The sequence below is a fragment of the Pollicipes pollicipes genome, unplaced genomic scaffold (assembly GCF_011947565.3).
Source record: "Pollicipes pollicipes isolate AB1234 unplaced genomic scaffold, Ppol_2.1 Scaffold_3087;HRSCAF=3621_pilon_pilon_pilon, whole genome shotgun sequence".
Taxonomy (NCBI): Eukaryota; Metazoa; Arthropoda; class Thecostraca; order Pollicipedomorpha; family Pollicipedidae; genus Pollicipes; species Pollicipes pollicipes.
The window spans coordinates 42,870,300-42,886,793 of record NW_023596225.1 but is presented as its reverse complement, the minus strand read 5'-3'; the positions used below and the strand labels follow the sequence as shown (position 1 = coordinate 42,886,793).

At 51.5% G+C, this 16,494-nt stretch overlaps 1 protein-coding gene across 1 annotated transcript; it reads left to right on the top strand.

The window, feature by feature from the left end:
• Positions 1-1,309: 1,309 nt before the first annotated feature.
• On the top strand, positions 1,310-15,768 carry LOC119090203 (glucose dehydrogenase [FAD, quinone]-like). Its single transcript, XM_037212992.1, has 11 exons — positions 1,310-1,456; positions 5,810-5,966; positions 6,708-6,921; positions 8,280-8,491; positions 9,038-9,169; positions 10,040-10,335; positions 10,832-10,988; positions 12,816-12,985; positions 13,415-13,812; positions 15,005-15,497; positions 15,664-15,768. Exons 1-11 carry the CDS (start codon positions 1,310-1,312, stop codon positions 15,766-15,768), a joined length of 2,481 nt encoding a protein of 826 aa, XP_037068887.1.
• The last annotated feature ends 726 nt before the right edge of the window (positions 15,769-16,494 follow it).

Here is a 16,494-nt window from a genome sequence, read left to right as displayed (position 1 = left end):
ACGCCGCCAAGTGACTGCAAATGATGTTATTTATCTGCCTAGCCGACATAACAGCGTTCCATTACACACTATATGTAAATCAGTGGCGTAACCAGGGTGAGGGAGCCATACTCTCCCCCGCTGGAGGTGGCGGGGAAGAGCACGGGGGTTCTCCCCCGCGGGTTCCCTTGAGGCCCAGGGTCACACTTCTTTTTTTGGCAGTTTAAGATGTCTGTAAAGTCTCTAGAACATCACAGCAGGCTCTCGAGGCATGGAAATGAGAGCTCGAGGCACAATATGACAACCCCAATAAACAACAGAGTCTCTACAGCAATGAGGCGGCGCCTCATTACCTGAAACAGCCTCCTACACCGCGATTTGGTCACCCTGTATAAATTTCTATGTGACCCAATATGTGAGAGACTATCGCAAGCAGCGTAGCATCTATTATGGCCGTGTTTTGCTCATGCCCTCTCACCGAAGGCTGTAAACAGTGAGGATTGGCGCAACATGGGCTCGTTTGTCAATTTGCTAAACATTGATGAAGCAATGTGCTAGATGCCGCAATGTCTATTGTTCAAAAGATGAACGACGAGTAATCGTGGTTCTTTGAAAGATAAATTCATGTGTTGCAAAACCTGAAAGGTGTCGTATGCTCTGCGACATTTCTGATTTCATCGAACTTGGTTCCCGCTCTCTCTCTCTCTCTTCTTCTCTCTCTTCTCTTCTCTCTCTCTCTCTCTCTCTCTATTCTATTCTCTCTCTCTCTCTCTTCTCTCTCTCTCCTCTCTCTCTCTATCTTCTCTCTCTCTTCTCTCTCTCTCTTCTCTCTCTCTCTCTCTCTCTCTCTCTTCTCTCTCTTCTCTCTCTCTCTATCTCTCTCTCTCCTCTCTCTCTCTCTCTCTCTTCTCTCTCTCTCTCTCTCTCTCTCTCTCTCTCTCTCTCTCTCTCTCTCTCGTTATCTCTCTCTCCTCTCTCTCTCTCTCTCGCTCTCTCTCTCTATCTCCTCTCTCTCTCTCTTCTCTCTCTCTCTCTACTCCTCTCTCTCTATCTCTCTCTCTCTCTCTCTTCTCTCTCCTCTCTCTCTCTCTCTCCTCTCTCTCTCTCTCTCCTCTCTCTCCTCTCTCTCTCTCTCTCTCTCTCTCTCTCTCTCTCTCTCTCTCTCTTCTCTCTCTCTCTCTCTCTCTCTCTCTCTCTCCTCTCTCTCTCTCTCTCTCTCTATCTCTCTCTCTCTCTCTCTCTCTCTCTCTCTCTCTCTCTCTCTCTCTCTTTCTCTCCCAGTCTCCTCGCTTCCCCAATCTCTTCCAGGCTCCCAACGCCTCCACCTCCGATGTCTATTCACCACTGCCTCCGTCTCCGTCTGTCTCTGTTTCCGTCTCTCCTTCTGTCTCCGTTCATGACAGCTTTGAGCCGGAAGCTCGGGAAGTCCTGCTTGGAACGGGGATTTTACCATTGTGCGCCAGAAAAGATCAACGGAGTGATAACAAGTTAAATGAACTGGACGTTGGCTCCCCAGACGGCAATATTGGCATCGGCAATTTGTGCTTTTTTCTAAATGAAGGCAGCATATTCTTGCAAACGATATGTATGGATTTGGTGAGACACGTATACAGAATTACCGTCATGTTGATTTATTTGAAATCTAAGCAAGACTATGGCCTGCAAGCTGCTCCGAAGAAAAAAAAATCCCATCCCCAGAAACTTGATGTGTCACTTTTTGGCGTCGTAGATGGACATCTACCGAAACTGGAAATTCCTCATACCTTGCAATGGCGCTGTTAAGTTAATTTAAGGAGTCCTGAAAGCTTTGGCACCTTGCTTTGGCGCTGTATGTGGCAACGTAGTTCAACATGCCCCGACAAAGGCAGATCATTCTTCTTGTAATGGGATTTGTTCCAATGCAATCATTTTCAGGTGGTCTACCGACCCTCCGGCACCGTTTCTCAGATGTTTGACAGATAGGCAAACCAGTAAAGAGAATACATCAAGTTTTCCATGCTCGGAGCAGGCGCACAGCCTGAAAGTCTTCCATATGGCCCGATGTCTTGGATTGTCCCGTCCATGAGACTGAGCTCCCCGCAAGCACTCATATTTTATCATCTCCATTTTTGAATAATTCCTGCATCCCCCCTATTTCACGGCTACTCATGCTCGTGTTGACTCCGGAGAGGCCTTCAAGTGATTTTTGGGGTTTAAACTTGAAGAGGCACAATGGCGTGGCCAGTGAGGGGGGGGAGGGTGAAGCCATGCCTCCCCGCTTCCCCTTCCTGGAGGTCGCGGGACCCCCCCCCCCCCCCCCCCCCCGCTAAATTTTGTCAATTTAAGACGCGCACTGGGCTTCTGAAACATAAAAACGGCCCGAGCCACCAAAATAGAATCCCGAGGCAAAAGCGTTCCCCCGGATACACAAATAATGGCCTCATTTCTATTGCATATTTTCCACCGGAGGTGTCTTAAGACCTCAGGACCTTGGGAAAGAGTTGTTCGGATGTCAAGACTCTCGGAGAAACACACTTGACAGAGAAACGCAGCGACGAAGTGATAAGGAGTCTCTTGACTGGAGGACCCCTGGTGACCCGATATGGCCCCCTCCCTTGGGCCTAATCCTGGTTACGCCACTGAAGAGGCGTAAATAGCCTCTGGGCACGGGAGGGCCCTCATTCAAAGTCAAGACCCCGCAACCCTGTTTTTAGACCCAATATTTCGCAAACAGTGGATATTTGGACGTAAGAGAGGGTCCTTTTGGAGGTAAGAGTTTCAGGATAACCCCGGATTCCCCCCCCCCCCCCACACACACACTTTCCGCTCAAGGCTTGGGGCGGGGTTGGAGCCCCCTTGAAAAGGAAATGACACCCCTGTTCTTACGCTAATATCACAGCAGCATATGTGGTGCATGGGCGGGTGAAACGATGCTGCAACCTGTACTTTTATGAAAAAAACAACTCTTATTGGAACAATCTAGAATCAATAAACCATTACAGTGGTTAGAATGTCCGCAATGAATAAATATGAGAGAAGATCTTAGTCTGGAATGCCCAAAGAGAATGTATTTGAAAGAAGATCTGAGCCCAGAATGTCCAAAAAAGTATAAAGAAGCCGCAATCACGATTTCTCCCCATGCAATACCAGCCTTATGTCTTCTGAATACTCTGAGAGTGCGCAGCCAACAGGACGGCGCCTAAGACTACGTAATGGCATTGTGAGACGCATAGAGTAAATCCCCTCAATGGCGCTCATATTGGCGCTTAACGCGCTCCTGCAAATGCAAAAACCCATTTCTGACACATTTCGACAATCGAAAGCCCGTCTTGGCATGCTCTTGGTATCCTATTTTTAATGCTAAGCTTTCATGGGTATCCGCGTGCTGTTTGAGGTGCGTTTATTTACTCTAACAGCATACCTTCGGATGCTATCCACAGACGGCGTGTAGCTCTTTGAAGGCGCTGTCAGCGGACGATCAGCATCAGATAGCATAATGGCACCTTGACCCACCTCAATGGCGCCTTACGATGACGAGAAGAACGATTGGCGCTCAGACTGGACGAATCTCTTTCATGAAATGGAAAATATCAAATTCTGGTCTATTCTCATCACAAAGTGCACGTAACTGCCCTGAACTGATATGCTGTCAAACTCCTCTTTCACTTGTTGAAAGATTCATGGTTGTCCGTGCGCTCTTTGGTACCGAAACCTAAAACTGAAGGTGTTTTGTAAGGGCAAGTGAAAGTCGTATGATCCTGATGGGTCTTTTCGCAAAACGTGGAATTCGAAAACTGAAAATGCCGTGCTACAAAAGTATGAGAGCATATGAATGCGTCGTAATAGTTCAAGGTATCTAGCATAAGGACAGCATGAGTCGATATACTTTAGGCAAGCTAATGCCAACTAATTTGTACCCGAAGCGAAAATAAAATTTGTTTTAATGCAAGCATAAAGGTATTCTGGACGTTTACGGCGCCAAAGTCCAAGGTGAGCGCCGACAAATGTCTTTCTTATCTCATAACCCAGACGAATGTGACAAATGCAACAGGTATGTGTTAAAGTGGTGCTGTGTACGGTACTTTAACGCGCGCTTGGTTGGAGGGGGGTCAAATTGGCCCCCGAAGGTTTTTCCAGAATGCTTTCCGAACGGCGTGGCGTAGCCGCGGCAAATTTTGCATAGCTTTAGACAATTAAATAGCATATCTTTTGACATAAAAATTGAGATTTACCTTGTATGGTGGCTGACCTATGGCAGGTCAAGTCAGGCCATGGTTTTAGCTAGGGCAATTTCCAGGGGATCGTTCAATCTGATACAACAACGGAGTGTTTGACAAAGCCATGCATCTCTAAGATGTTTTATTGGGCACCGCAAATATTGAATGAGCAAATCATGTTGACCTTAGGTCAGGAATGAAGGTCAGATCAAGGTCAAAACCAGCCTGATTTGTTACTCTAGGGGTTGCTTTGTGGGATCATTTCTGGTATCCATTTCAGATTTATTGACAGCAGGAACGGCATTATACATCTTCCACTGACTTCTTAGAGGTCAAAACAGGTCATTGATCTAAGGTGACCCGGGTCGACATTTTGTTTTAGGAACATACTGCCTTGAAAACCTTGACCACCATAACCTTGAAAATGTCCAACAAGGTCACTGACTTCGAATGGGCTTGTGACCTTTTGCTTAGAAACGGGTGCTTAGGTTCTGGGGGCACTTTGGCTACCAACCTGGAAGTTGACATTTCTTGACCTTGTTTAACCTGAAGGTCATGGCCTAAGAAGTTCAAACTTTAACCTAAGTCAGTTCACGTACACGTCAACACACCCTGTAAATTTAGTGTCTCTAGCTTTCTTGGTTTCCGAGATCTCAGGGGGTCAAATTGCCCCCCCCCCCCCCCACCCGAGCGAAGGGTATCTAGCCGGCCACCCGGGCGCGTGCTATAGACGGTTGCTGTCATTCAAAACAGTGGTTCTTTGGGATACAACGCATATTTTTACGATTCCGCCCCGTATGACGCCAAAACCGGCACCACATCAGGGTGAACTTTCGTCCGAGGGCTTTTTTCCTCATACAGCGCCAAACAGTCCAATTGGGCGCCTAAAAGTCTACCACCGACGCCAATGCCATTCCCGCACACCACCGTCGAACATGTCAGAAACTTTGGAGCCCGGGTGTCGGTGCAATGACAGTTTGGCGGCAGTCATTAAGGGCTGGAACTTTGAGAGAAGCGTTTCACGTGGCAGATAAAGCTTCGCACTCGCTAGGCCTGGCTGGCGTCGACAACGTTGCAGTCCATCTGCTCCGTCTGTTTGCGGCCCAAGCTGCTCTGAATGGGTCCAACTCATTGCGTCGTAAGACATCCTGTAGAAACGGCCATGCACATCTCTTGGGATCAATGAGTTGTGCTTAATGGAAAAAAATTAATGTTAAGTTCATTTTAGCACGTCATGTCTCCTCAACTTTGACGGATCCATAAACGCATTAACGACTTTAAAAGTTTAAGTCCACTGAACAGTGTATTCTTAACCTTGCGCACATTGCAAAGGAAAAGTATATGTGTTATGAGGAAGCAAAAACAAAGTTTTTGCAACGTCACAGCAGACATCAGGGTACGTTTGACTGACTGCGTCTTGTTCAACACAACAAATTAATTGCTTAAAACCGATGTCAAACTCACCCTATTTTTTCAGCTGGACTTTCTTGGCTGCGTTCGCGTGATGTAGCCAAGTGGAGACAACGACCATCGTGCGCGGGTACAACCCCAGAGGGGCACGAGGACTCGGTGCACGAAGACTGACGTCCCGGTGTGAGGCGCGAACATCGACTGAGCGTCACTCTGCGACATAGAGATCAAGCAAAATGGGTGGACTCAATGTCTATTTGAACAAAAAAGTTCGAGCCATCATCAAGATGTTCGTGATGTCGGCCATGTTCGCCCCTATTGACAACCCCAACTTGATTGTGTATGACAAACCACTGCATGATCAGTACGACTTCATTGTCAGTAAGTGTTTTTGTTTGATTGTTACACACCGCGGAAAAATCGCATTGGCATTGCTATCAATAACAAACAACATGAACGCAATGGTTGATGCCTCGCCAATTGTGAAATTGTAACCATGGCAACTGTACGGTGACTGCTCACTTACAGATATCGCTTCCATGAGTTGACATTGCGCACTCACCTCCTCTGCGTTTTACCGAAACTCAGTGCGGCCTATCTCGTGTGCTGAACGCCGGTCGCAACGGCTCTATGAGCATATCCTGGTTGCTTCGGCGTTGCCGAACCATCATCGCTTGACACAGAAATAGCGTTCTTCGCCCCTAGTTGGCCAAGGACTGACGTAACTGTGGTGCTCACTGTAACACCTGTAAGAGTATCTGCCCGTGGAACGGCTTTGTTGACCTTTGAGTGACAGTGACATCTGGTGGGGTTCGGCCTCCTAGATGATGTCCATCTGAGACTGAACGTCAAGTACTGCTATGACGGCCTGTATTCATTCCAAATGCGTCGAGAACTCTGCCTGCACCTGGCTCGCATAGTCAGTCAATGACCTCTGTTGGGCTAGTCCATGACTTCCACTGACCCAGACATAACATCGAGAGTCGGTGACCTTTCTGCATTCCCGTCGGTGACCTCTGCTGGGCAGACGACGGCCTCGGCTGACCTGGCCACGCCCTCGGGCATTGGCAGCCTGCCGCCCTCCACGCATGACCTCTGTTAACCGTGGTGCGGCCTCGGCAGTCGGCGGCGGCTCGGCGGGCTCCGTGGTAGCCTCTCGGCTCTCGGAGGAGCCCCACAGCTCTGTGCTGTTGCTCGAGGCCGGCGGCGCCGGCACGGCCTACACCGAGTGGCCTGTCCTTACCACCCTGGTCATCAACGACAAGCGCTACGACTGGCGCTTCAAGAACGTCCGCGACGACGGATACTGTGTGGGGATGGAGGACCAGGTGCGCTCGTGTGCGTCGGCTCACGTGACTGGGGTGAGGGTTGCGGACTGTTTGAGGCGACGGTGAGATTCACACAAGGTGATCATGCTAAGAGTTAGGTGGCAACGACTGGCCATTTTTAAGGCCCTGAAAAACTCAATCGAAGGCGCAGTGGCGACAAAACGTCTGCCTAGTTGGTGCGTGAGGGTGCTAAGTTGATTGTTAAGTCGGTTCTTTCCACGTAGCACCATAAGGCTGTTAAGTACTAAACGCTACCATCGGCAACTGATCTTCTGCCCGATCCTTGAACCCACCTCCTCTTAGGCAGACAAGCTTACGGCTCACTGCGGTTTTGGGAAGAGCAATGCTGTGATAAATCGCCCCACTGGACATTGGTCCACATCATAGAAGGAGGCACTAACGTCACTTGCCAATTGCATGGGTTGAGGTGGCCGCCAAACAGCCGAAATAAGTAGCATGTGAATCAAATGTTGCGACTCTGGACACGGACCATTGTGTAAGAACTTGGCAGCTTTAGTCTACGTATAATAAACATTAAAACTCAGTTTGCAAAGTTGATGCAGATGGGGTAAGTCGCAGACTCCTGGCTGTGTTGCCAGTTTTTGTGCCGGAAATAACCAACCGTCAATTTAACAGCGGGCACTGGCAAGACGAAGATATCATGGACGAGCTAGATCCGATCCACCGGAATCGACTCGCTTGCACATTAAAGATGCTGGACGCTTCTACCTGTTTACGGTCACAAATGAGTCCGAAATCGGCAAACACAAAACACAAGCATCTCATATTTGAAAGGCCTGGTCGCCGGCTTCAGTTTCAATGTTCCACTCCTGCCTCAAAGCTGAGATCACACGGGGTCCTGACGAACGTCCCCGGCCTCAACACTCAAGCCAACGAGTGTTTCGCGTTAAGCATAAATCCCCTGAATCTGCAGATGTCATTTAACTCGCTATCCCCAACCGCGAATGTTGCGTGCGCCTCTGCCTGCTCCCTAGGCGATGAATGCACTCATGTATGATGCATGTAAATATTTATGTATGCATGTGTGCATATATAGATATATATATATATATATATATATATATATATATGTACATGTGTGTGTGTGTGTGTGTGTGTGTGTGTGTGTGTGTGTGTGTGTGTGTGTGTGTGTGTGTGTGTGTGTGTGTGTGTGTGTGTGTGTGTGTGTGTGTGTGTGTGTGTGTGTGTGTGTGTGTGTGTGTTGTGTGTGTGTGTGTGTGTGTGTGTGTGTGTGTGTGTGTGTGTGTGTGTGTGTGTGTGTGTGTGTGGTGTGTGTGTGTGTGTGTGTGTGTGTGTGTGTATGTATGCACCCATATCCGACGCGCGACTGAGATCGTGTGACCAGCGCCTGTCGGGCCGTTTCGCAGAAGTGCTTGCTGACCCGCGGCAAGATGCTCGGAGGATCCTCGGCCATCAACGGCATGGTGTACGTTCGGGGCAACCGGAACGACTTCGACCTGTGGGAGCGGCTGGGAAATCCGGGCTGGGGGTTCCGGGACGTGCTGCCCTACTTCATCCGCTCCGAGGACAACAGCGACCCCGAGATCAGTCGGAGCCGTGAGTGGCACCGATGCTGCACGAGGTCAGGTCACCCTCCAGCGGTCCGGCAGGTCGTCAGGCACCGGCAGTCCGCAGACGCAGTGCAGACGGCAGTGCTGATTACTGCACGGGTTACTATGGCGCTTACTTTTCGCTATGCTTTTCATTAAGCCAGCGGATGTCGGTATGCAGGTCGGTGTACGGCAGGTGCGACAACACGGAGGAAGCCGCCAGACAGCGTACCAGGCATGTGTGTCCGAGAGAGCGAAAAAGCTTACTGTGACTTCGGATGTTGTCCATTCCATTGATTCGAGAAAGCCTTGGCGGTTTCTCTCGTTTAATTCATGACATTTTCTGTTTGCGTTTTCTGCGTTTCACTCATGATATCGATTTCACGTCTGGTCTTTGATCGGTTTGATCTCGGTGCACAACTCAGCCAGATCTGCATAAGTCAAACGTTTTCAATCACACCGCTCAGAGGTGCAACACACGGAGGAAGCCGCCAGACAGCGTGCTAGGCTTGAACGTGCATCAGGGGCGTCAGCGAGGTACTGTCTGCCTCAGCTTACCATGGCAAGGGCGGCTACCTGCCGGTTTCCTCACCCCGGTACGTCTCCGATCTGGGGCCACTCTGGATACGGGCGGCCAAGTACCTCGGCCTCGAGGTCGGAGACGTCAACGGCGACCGGCAGACCCGTGAGTGCTGCGCCTCTGTGTGGCCTTGTCTCTGGCAGACCCGTGAGTGGGGCGTCTCTGTGTGGCCTTGTCTCCGGCAGACCCGTGAGTGGGGCGTCTCTGTGTGGCCTTGTCTCTGGCAGACCCGTGAGTGCTGCGCCTCTGTGTGGCCTTGTCTCCGGCAGACCCGTGAGTGCTGCGCCTCCGTGTGGTTTTGTCTCCGGCAGACCCGTGAGTGCTGCGCCTCTGTGTGGCCTTGTCTCCGGCAGACCCGCGAGTGCTGTGCCTCTGTGTAGCTTTGTCTCCGGCAGACCCGTGAGTGCTGCGCCTCTGTGTAGCCTTGTCTCCGGCAGACCCGTGGGTGCTGCGCCTTTGTGTGGCCTTGCCTCCGGCAGACCCGTGAGTGGGGCGCCTCTGTGTGGGGTTGTCTCCGGCAGACCCGTGAGTGGGGTGCCTCTGTGTGGCCTTTTCTGGCGTCGCCAGTCTTGCTTTCGTGAGTTGTGCAGACTGTGAGCAAGATTCGCGCTTTTGGCGAGGGCGAGTACATCACCAAATATTGGAAGAGGAGCAAGGACTTCTCAAGATATGGTCAATGATCCAAAACTATACATACAAGGTGGAAGTCCCACTTTTTGCCGTCCTGAACAGGGTTCTGACACCCCTTTAATCCGCCAGCATCTCTTACTGGCACCTTGCTATGCCTGCTACAACCGATTCGGAAGTGAAGAACGTGACTGGCATGAGCGCACACAATACGACGCATGAATGGCCCCTGCCTGTAGGAGTAATCAGTGACACGCTCACTCACAGATCCACGAGCCTGTCTCCGTCAAGTTCATGCTCCAAGCGTTTCGCCACCACACGACCACCGCCTCACGTCTGTGTCGACAGGGTTCATGTATCATCAGACGACGGCTAAGTACGGCGAACGGTGGTCGACGTCTCGTGCCTTCCTGCACCCCGCCTCACACCGACACAACTTCAACATCTTGGTGCACGCGCACGTGACGCGTATTATCATCGACCCACACACCAAGCGCGCCAAGGGCGTGGTGTTCTTCAAGAAGAAGAAGCGTCACGTGGTGTGGGCCAGAAAGGAGGTGATACTGAGTGCTGGCGCCTTCCAGTCGCCCCAACTACTGAAGCTATCTGGGATAGGACCTTGTGACGAGCTCAAGAAGTTTGGGGTAAGAGCTGCTGTGGATCATATGTTTGTTCGTGCTAAATATCCTGAGGGATTCCATTGTTTTTCCTTCGTCATATATCATGCATGTCTCCCATCCCTCGCTCTCTTTTCCCCTCTTTTCCTTTCTCCCTCTCTTCTCCTCTTTCCATTCATTGATCATTCCCCTCTCCCCTCTGTTTACCTTCCTCTCTGTCTGCTTCCTCCATCTTTTTTGCCTCCCCTTTCTTCCGTTTTCTCTCACCCCACTTCTCTCTCCCTTTCCTTTTCTCTGCTGTTTTGTTCGGTATGCCTTTCTTCCATCTTATTTCGCTCACTCATCTTTTTTTTATTTGTCTGCACATACCGTGTTATTGTGTTCCGTCTAGCCCCTTGTTTTGTTGCAAAATCATGATAACCCTTACGTTTTCTGAGGCATGTTTTATGGATCGTTTGTTGTTAGCTCTGTGATTTGTGTTGTGCGCAGCAATGAAATGACATACACAATCATTCGCTGACAGATCCCCTGCATCCATGAACTGCGGGGCGTGGGAGAAAACATGCAAAGTCACTTCGGCCTTGGCGGACTGGATTTCATAACAGAGAAAAAACGTGGCCTCACATTGGAAACCCTTATCAACGTTCAGGCAATCAAGGACTACATAAAATACAGAACAGGTAGGCTGTTGTGCTCGGACGGGTACGTCTGGTGTGCCACTGCGCTGGTACCTGGGTTTTTCGCCCACATGGATTACTCTTCCGTTCCGCTGCTGCCGCGGCTAGCCTGAAACCTCGGTTACCCTTTATTGGTTACCCTAATGGTTATCCAATCTTCAGTGATCGAAGCACACTTTTCTACCAGCAGTCTCTGCACCTGGTCGCACATTGTGGACTGCTGAGCTCATCAACAGAACGGCACCGTGCGCTCTCACGGAAGACGTTTACGGCGCCAGCTTGATCCGCTTTTGTTTTGTGTGCAGTAATCTGCCACAGTAAATCCACTTTCGATAGCCGCCATTAAACATTCACAAGGGAACGCCGTGTATGGTGGAAGGCAAGCCAGGAGATATCAGGTGCGTCTTTTATCATGCGGGTGATTCAAGAAACCGAGCCAATAAAGTTCTTTGTGCCCGAGCATATTGGTTTCATCAACAGCCATTTTCTTCTTTTGAGGAGCGCTAGCAATCGAAAGGGTGTATGGTTGTAGCGCTTACGTGCAACAGTTACGAGCAGATAACATCGTTTGACTTAACATCGTTTGATAACATCGTTTTACGAACAGATAACATCGTTTGACCAAGAAGGCCGTCATATTTTTTGAGCGTTGTCATTTTATATGCAAAACTGTGCTCAAAGCCCCATACCATGATCAGCCCCATACCATGATCATATAAATCTTGATAACTTGAGACTTGCTGGTGACTGACCCGACCTGAGAGTTCTAACGTTTGTTTAAAAAAAAAAACACGGAGCACGACTTTGGCTGATACTCAGGATATGGGAGGGCCAACACTGTTGCTTTTTTAACTGCTAAACTCGACCCGCGCAAAAATACGGTTTTACGCTTGGTGTTACATGACTGTTACTGTGAGCGTTGCCACTGTTAGCACTGCTACTACGTGTTACATCACTGCGGACCACGGTGTTTGAAGCATGGCCGCCTCTTTCGCCTACCTTAGCGTATGTCCCATGGCAGCCACACAAACAGGCTAGTCTGCAGCCGATGCTCTGCTGAACTCACCGATGACTTACTGACCTCTACGGGTTGTAATGGCGATGTTAGATATCAACAGTGACCAAAAAGTGCCTCGTCCCACGCGTTAAGCCAATACAACGCTTATGTTTTGACACTTATTTACCTCTCCAACCCTGGATGGGGGAAGCTCGCGCCAAGCCAAGGAAACACTCAGACAAGCTTCACTGTGAGTCGTCACGTTTGAGGCAAAGTTTTTTGTTGTCGTGCTCCGGCCAACAACGTATTCTTATTGAAACACGTCATTCGGAGCTGTCACGCGAGTTTTACCCACTGCGATTTAGTCACGAAGGTGATACGTTGGCCGCTGGTGGGCAAACCCGATGTAAATGCAATTGAAAGAAACACTTCGCTCTATTGTGATTACCAAGAAGGCCGTCATATTTTTTGAGCGTTGTCATTTTATATGCAAAACTGTGCTCAAAGCATAGTGGAAGACGCATTCAATTTACCTACTTTTGTTTATTGTTGTGTATTGAACTCGGCGACGGTCTTTAAATCATGGCAATCGCACTAAGGTCAAGAGAGACATCGGAAAATACAACCTGTAATACAACATATCCAGCTTCTTATCTGTCGTTGTACATGCTTCTGCTTCTATCCTATTTGTCACACCACGGCATCTCAGAACAATCTGCCAGCGTGGTTTGTACCGCATTGCATGGTAAATCTACGGAGAATGCCGCGTGCTTTCACGAACGCCTACCAGCCATCATGTTCGCTGCTGGCATGAGCTGTGTGTGTGCCCTCAGGCCCACTGACGACGATCTTGTTGATCGAAGGCACCGGGTTCGTCAGCACACGCTATAACAACATCAGCTACGGCGTCGACTGGCCTGACGTGCAATTTCACTTTTACCCCGTCAACGTGGCTACTGACGGCGGGGGCTTCTACCGCCACATCCTGGGCATCTCCGACAAGGTGAGGGCGACTAGACGTACCGCAGCAGCAATACAAGCAAGCGGACTGAGAAGGAAGGTATCAAACTAATCCACTCACTTACCAAAAAATAGAGCGATTTGGGATCTTGGGCTCAACGCCACCTGCTATAGCGATCGTACTGGAGCTTTAAGTTAAAGTCTCACGTTGTGGAGGTTTCAGAGCTTGATTTGGATACATGCAGGCGAGTTATCGGTAGTGCTACCGCTAACACGCTCGACAGGCTGCTTATTTGATTACCGATGATTCATTTTCCTATGGAGCCTCACGACCACCCTCGCCCGCCGGCCGACCACGACGGTGATAGCCCTTCGCCGCGCGCGTGCTGGCCTGCCGGTGTCCGTACGTTCGCCCCGATCATCCCACCTGGCCCCGCGGCGTCCGCCGTCACGTCTCACCCGCCGCCCCCAGCTGTGGAAGCGCTTCAAGCCGAACAAGTTCGAGTCGGGCTTCCGTATCGTGCCCATCAACCTGCGGCCGCGCAGCCGCGGTCGCGTCCTCCTGCGCTCGCGCAACCCGTTCCAGCACCCGGACATTTTCCTCAACCTGTTCGACGACCCACACGACCTGGCGGTGCTGCGCGAGGGCGGCCGCCTGGCAGAGAGGATCGGCACGACGCCGCCGTTCCTGCGCATCGGCGCGCGCCCCAACACCCAGCCGAACCCGTTCTGCCACCGCCACCCGGCCGGCGGCCCCGAGTGGTGGGACTGTCGCGCGCGCGTCTTCACCGAGACCATCTACCACGAGACGAGCACGTGCGCCATGGGTCCGCCGGACGACCACTACGCCGTGGTGGATAACCAGCTCAGGTGCGTGGCGCGTTGGGCGGTGAGTGACGTGGGGTAGGGGCCGGATCGCTGCGTCTTGGTGGATATCTGTCTCAGGTGCATGGTCCGCCAGGTGGGCAGTGGAGCAGGTAGGGAAGGAGAAGGTCGGGGAAGTGGCGAGTTGGGTGTTGTTCTTTTCAACGACGGCGGACTCACAGGGGTAGCTAGCTGCATACAGTGCTGACGGCTTCTGCGACAACCTTAGATATATTTTTTTAAAATTTGATCCCAACCCTTTGAATGGATGGATTTCTGGGATCAGCGCTCACGCTAAGCAGTGCTTGTTGTGTGAGCACTGACCCCTACCATCCGATCGCGCAATTCCAGGCAACGGCAGAATTTAGTGGGGAGAGCTTAACGTGCCGCAATGCTCAGCACGGTCCGTCCTGCCCTCTGACGTCAACTGACCTTTAGCGCGACCGGTGCCACCAGCCGCAGGCCATATCTGTCAAGGGCAAATAACGAGCGCATAAAGCGACTCGAACCCACCCCGCCACGGGTGGGTGAATCGGGAGGCAGGCGCTCTAACCAACTGAGCCACCGGGACGGACAATGTGAGGGAAAGGGAATAGAAAGAAATAGAAAATAGATAGGAAGAAAAATTAGATACAGAAAAAACGGAGCCAGCCCGTCCCATGATTGGAAAACAAGTTTTAGCTTTGTAATACTGCATGGCCACGAGCTGGTCAAAATTAGTTTTGCCATCCCGCGCGCCCAGCCTTTTGGGGTCTGATCGTCCAACTCCGGGTGATAACACCTGCGGGCATCCACACCGTTGTCGTGTTCGATTATCGCGCATAGGTACGGCCACAGCGCGCTAGTCTAGTCACTCGAATCGCCGATGCTTCGTGAGTTAGAGTGACACCGTGGGTCGTGTTGTCTCACAAGAACAGTCGTTCGCTGCCGCATGCTCATGAGTTATGCCTTGCATGATACCGTGGTCATTCGGCAATCACTGAGTTGTCATTAGACGATAGGCTGCGTCTAAAAACCTGCGAGTGCATGCGTCGTCTCGGCGCCCATAAGTCACCAGGTTTAACTCTCACCCAGCACATTGATAAAAACGCAGCTTCGTGACTGTCCGGTAACAGTGACAGCTCCTCGCTTTAGTTGGCCTTTCCCCTGCCCCCGGCCAGCACCGCGGCCCGCCGCCGACCACCCTCCTCTCCGGCAGGGTGTACGGCATTGCCGGCCTCCGCGTGGTGGACGCCTCCGTCATGCCCACCATCACCTCGGGCAACACCAACGCGCCGACCATCATGATCGCCGAGAAGGCGGCCGACCTGATCAAGGCGTACTGGCACGCCGTACACATGGGTGTGGACCCGGCGGCCTACGTGGAGCGACACGCGCTGCACGTGCACGGCGGCAAGCTCTACGACTTCACGCTGCACGCCGACCACGTGGAGGACCACGTGGTGCACCACGGGGACGGGGAGGCGTACACGTTTGGCGATGAGGAGGCGCTGCTGCAGGGTCTGGAGGCTCTTGGTCTGGGCCCAGACGGCGCCGGCCTGAATGTCTCGCACGGGCTGCTCAGCGATGCCGACGCCGACGCCGAGCAGCTCGAGGGACTGCTGCGGGCCGACGGGCTAGATGGAAGTCTGGAGGTGGAGAGTGCAGTTCACGCGGCGGGTGGCCACGTGGAACACATGCTCCAGGCTTCGGTAAACGCCGGAGGTGTTCAGGAGGTGGAGAGTGCAGTTCACGCGGCGGGTGGCCACGTGGAACACATGCTCCAGGCTTCGGTAAACGCCGGAGGTGTTCAGGAGGTGGAGAGTACAGTTCACGCGGCGGGTGACCACGTGGAACACATGCTCCGGGGTTCGGCAGACGCAGGAGGTGTTCAGGAGGTGGAGAGTGCAGTTCACGCGGCGGGTGATCACGTCGAGCACCTCCTCCAGGTTTCAGCTGACGCAGGAGGTGTTGAGGAGGTAGGGCACGGCGATCAAGCAGCAACCGCCTTGGGGCATGGAAGCGCACATAGCGAACATAGTTTTCTGGATTCTGTGTATGGTTATCGTAACTCATATTACTGATGGTTCACCACCGCCTCCTTAAGGCACCTACGTGATAGCCTGCGCCGTGGTGTATCTCAGGAAAGCACACATCGCTGGCCCGGGTGATCCTGTCGGGAGTGTAGTGTGTGCAGCGTCATGGCAACACGACTGCGTCGTAAGTACATGTTTAATGTTTTTGCACTGGTCTACTTCGGAAGTACCAAACAGCCACTGATACTGAGTCGGCTGTTGCGGTTGTTGTTAAGGGAATGGGCCAACGCACAGTTGGCAACCTCCACTGAGGCATTGTTGGACCACGCTTTGCCCACAAGCCGAAGCCCGCTCAAGTGTTGCCAGTGCTCAGCCCTTTGCTGCCTGCGTTGATGAATTGCTCGCATTCTTCAAAGGGTAAAATGACGTTTCATTTCATAACGAGCAGAACTCATTCCAGTGGATGGCTAATTGTCTACAGAATAGTGTGACAGACTGTGAAAAGTAGCTTTCGACCTGCTCTCGAAATCCTGGCGTGCAGACGACGCGTAAAACGTCATCACGTTCATGGTTCAGATGTGAATATCATTATGTGCTATTGCGCAGCACGAACCATTTTTATTTCTTATTTATATTTGCTCACATCCCTGGGATAGGTATATTGTGAAAGACA

What these genes read in the sequence shown, in the direction of transcription:
- LOC119090203 (XM_037212992.1), top strand. Translation starts at nt 1,310, where the DNA reads ATGTCTATTCACCACTGCCTCCGTCTCCGTCTGTCTCTGTTTCCGTCT. An exon ending in ATGGAGGACCAGGTGCGCTC is followed by an intron (nt 6,922 to 8,279) that starts GTGTGCGTCGGC and finishes TCGTGTGACCAG; the next exon opens with CGCCTGTCGGGCCGTTTCGC. An exon ending in AACACATGCTCCAGGCTTCG is followed by an intron (nt 15,498 to 15,663) that starts GTAAACGCCGGA and finishes GGGGTTCGGCAG; the next exon opens with ACGCAGGAGGTGTTCAGGAG.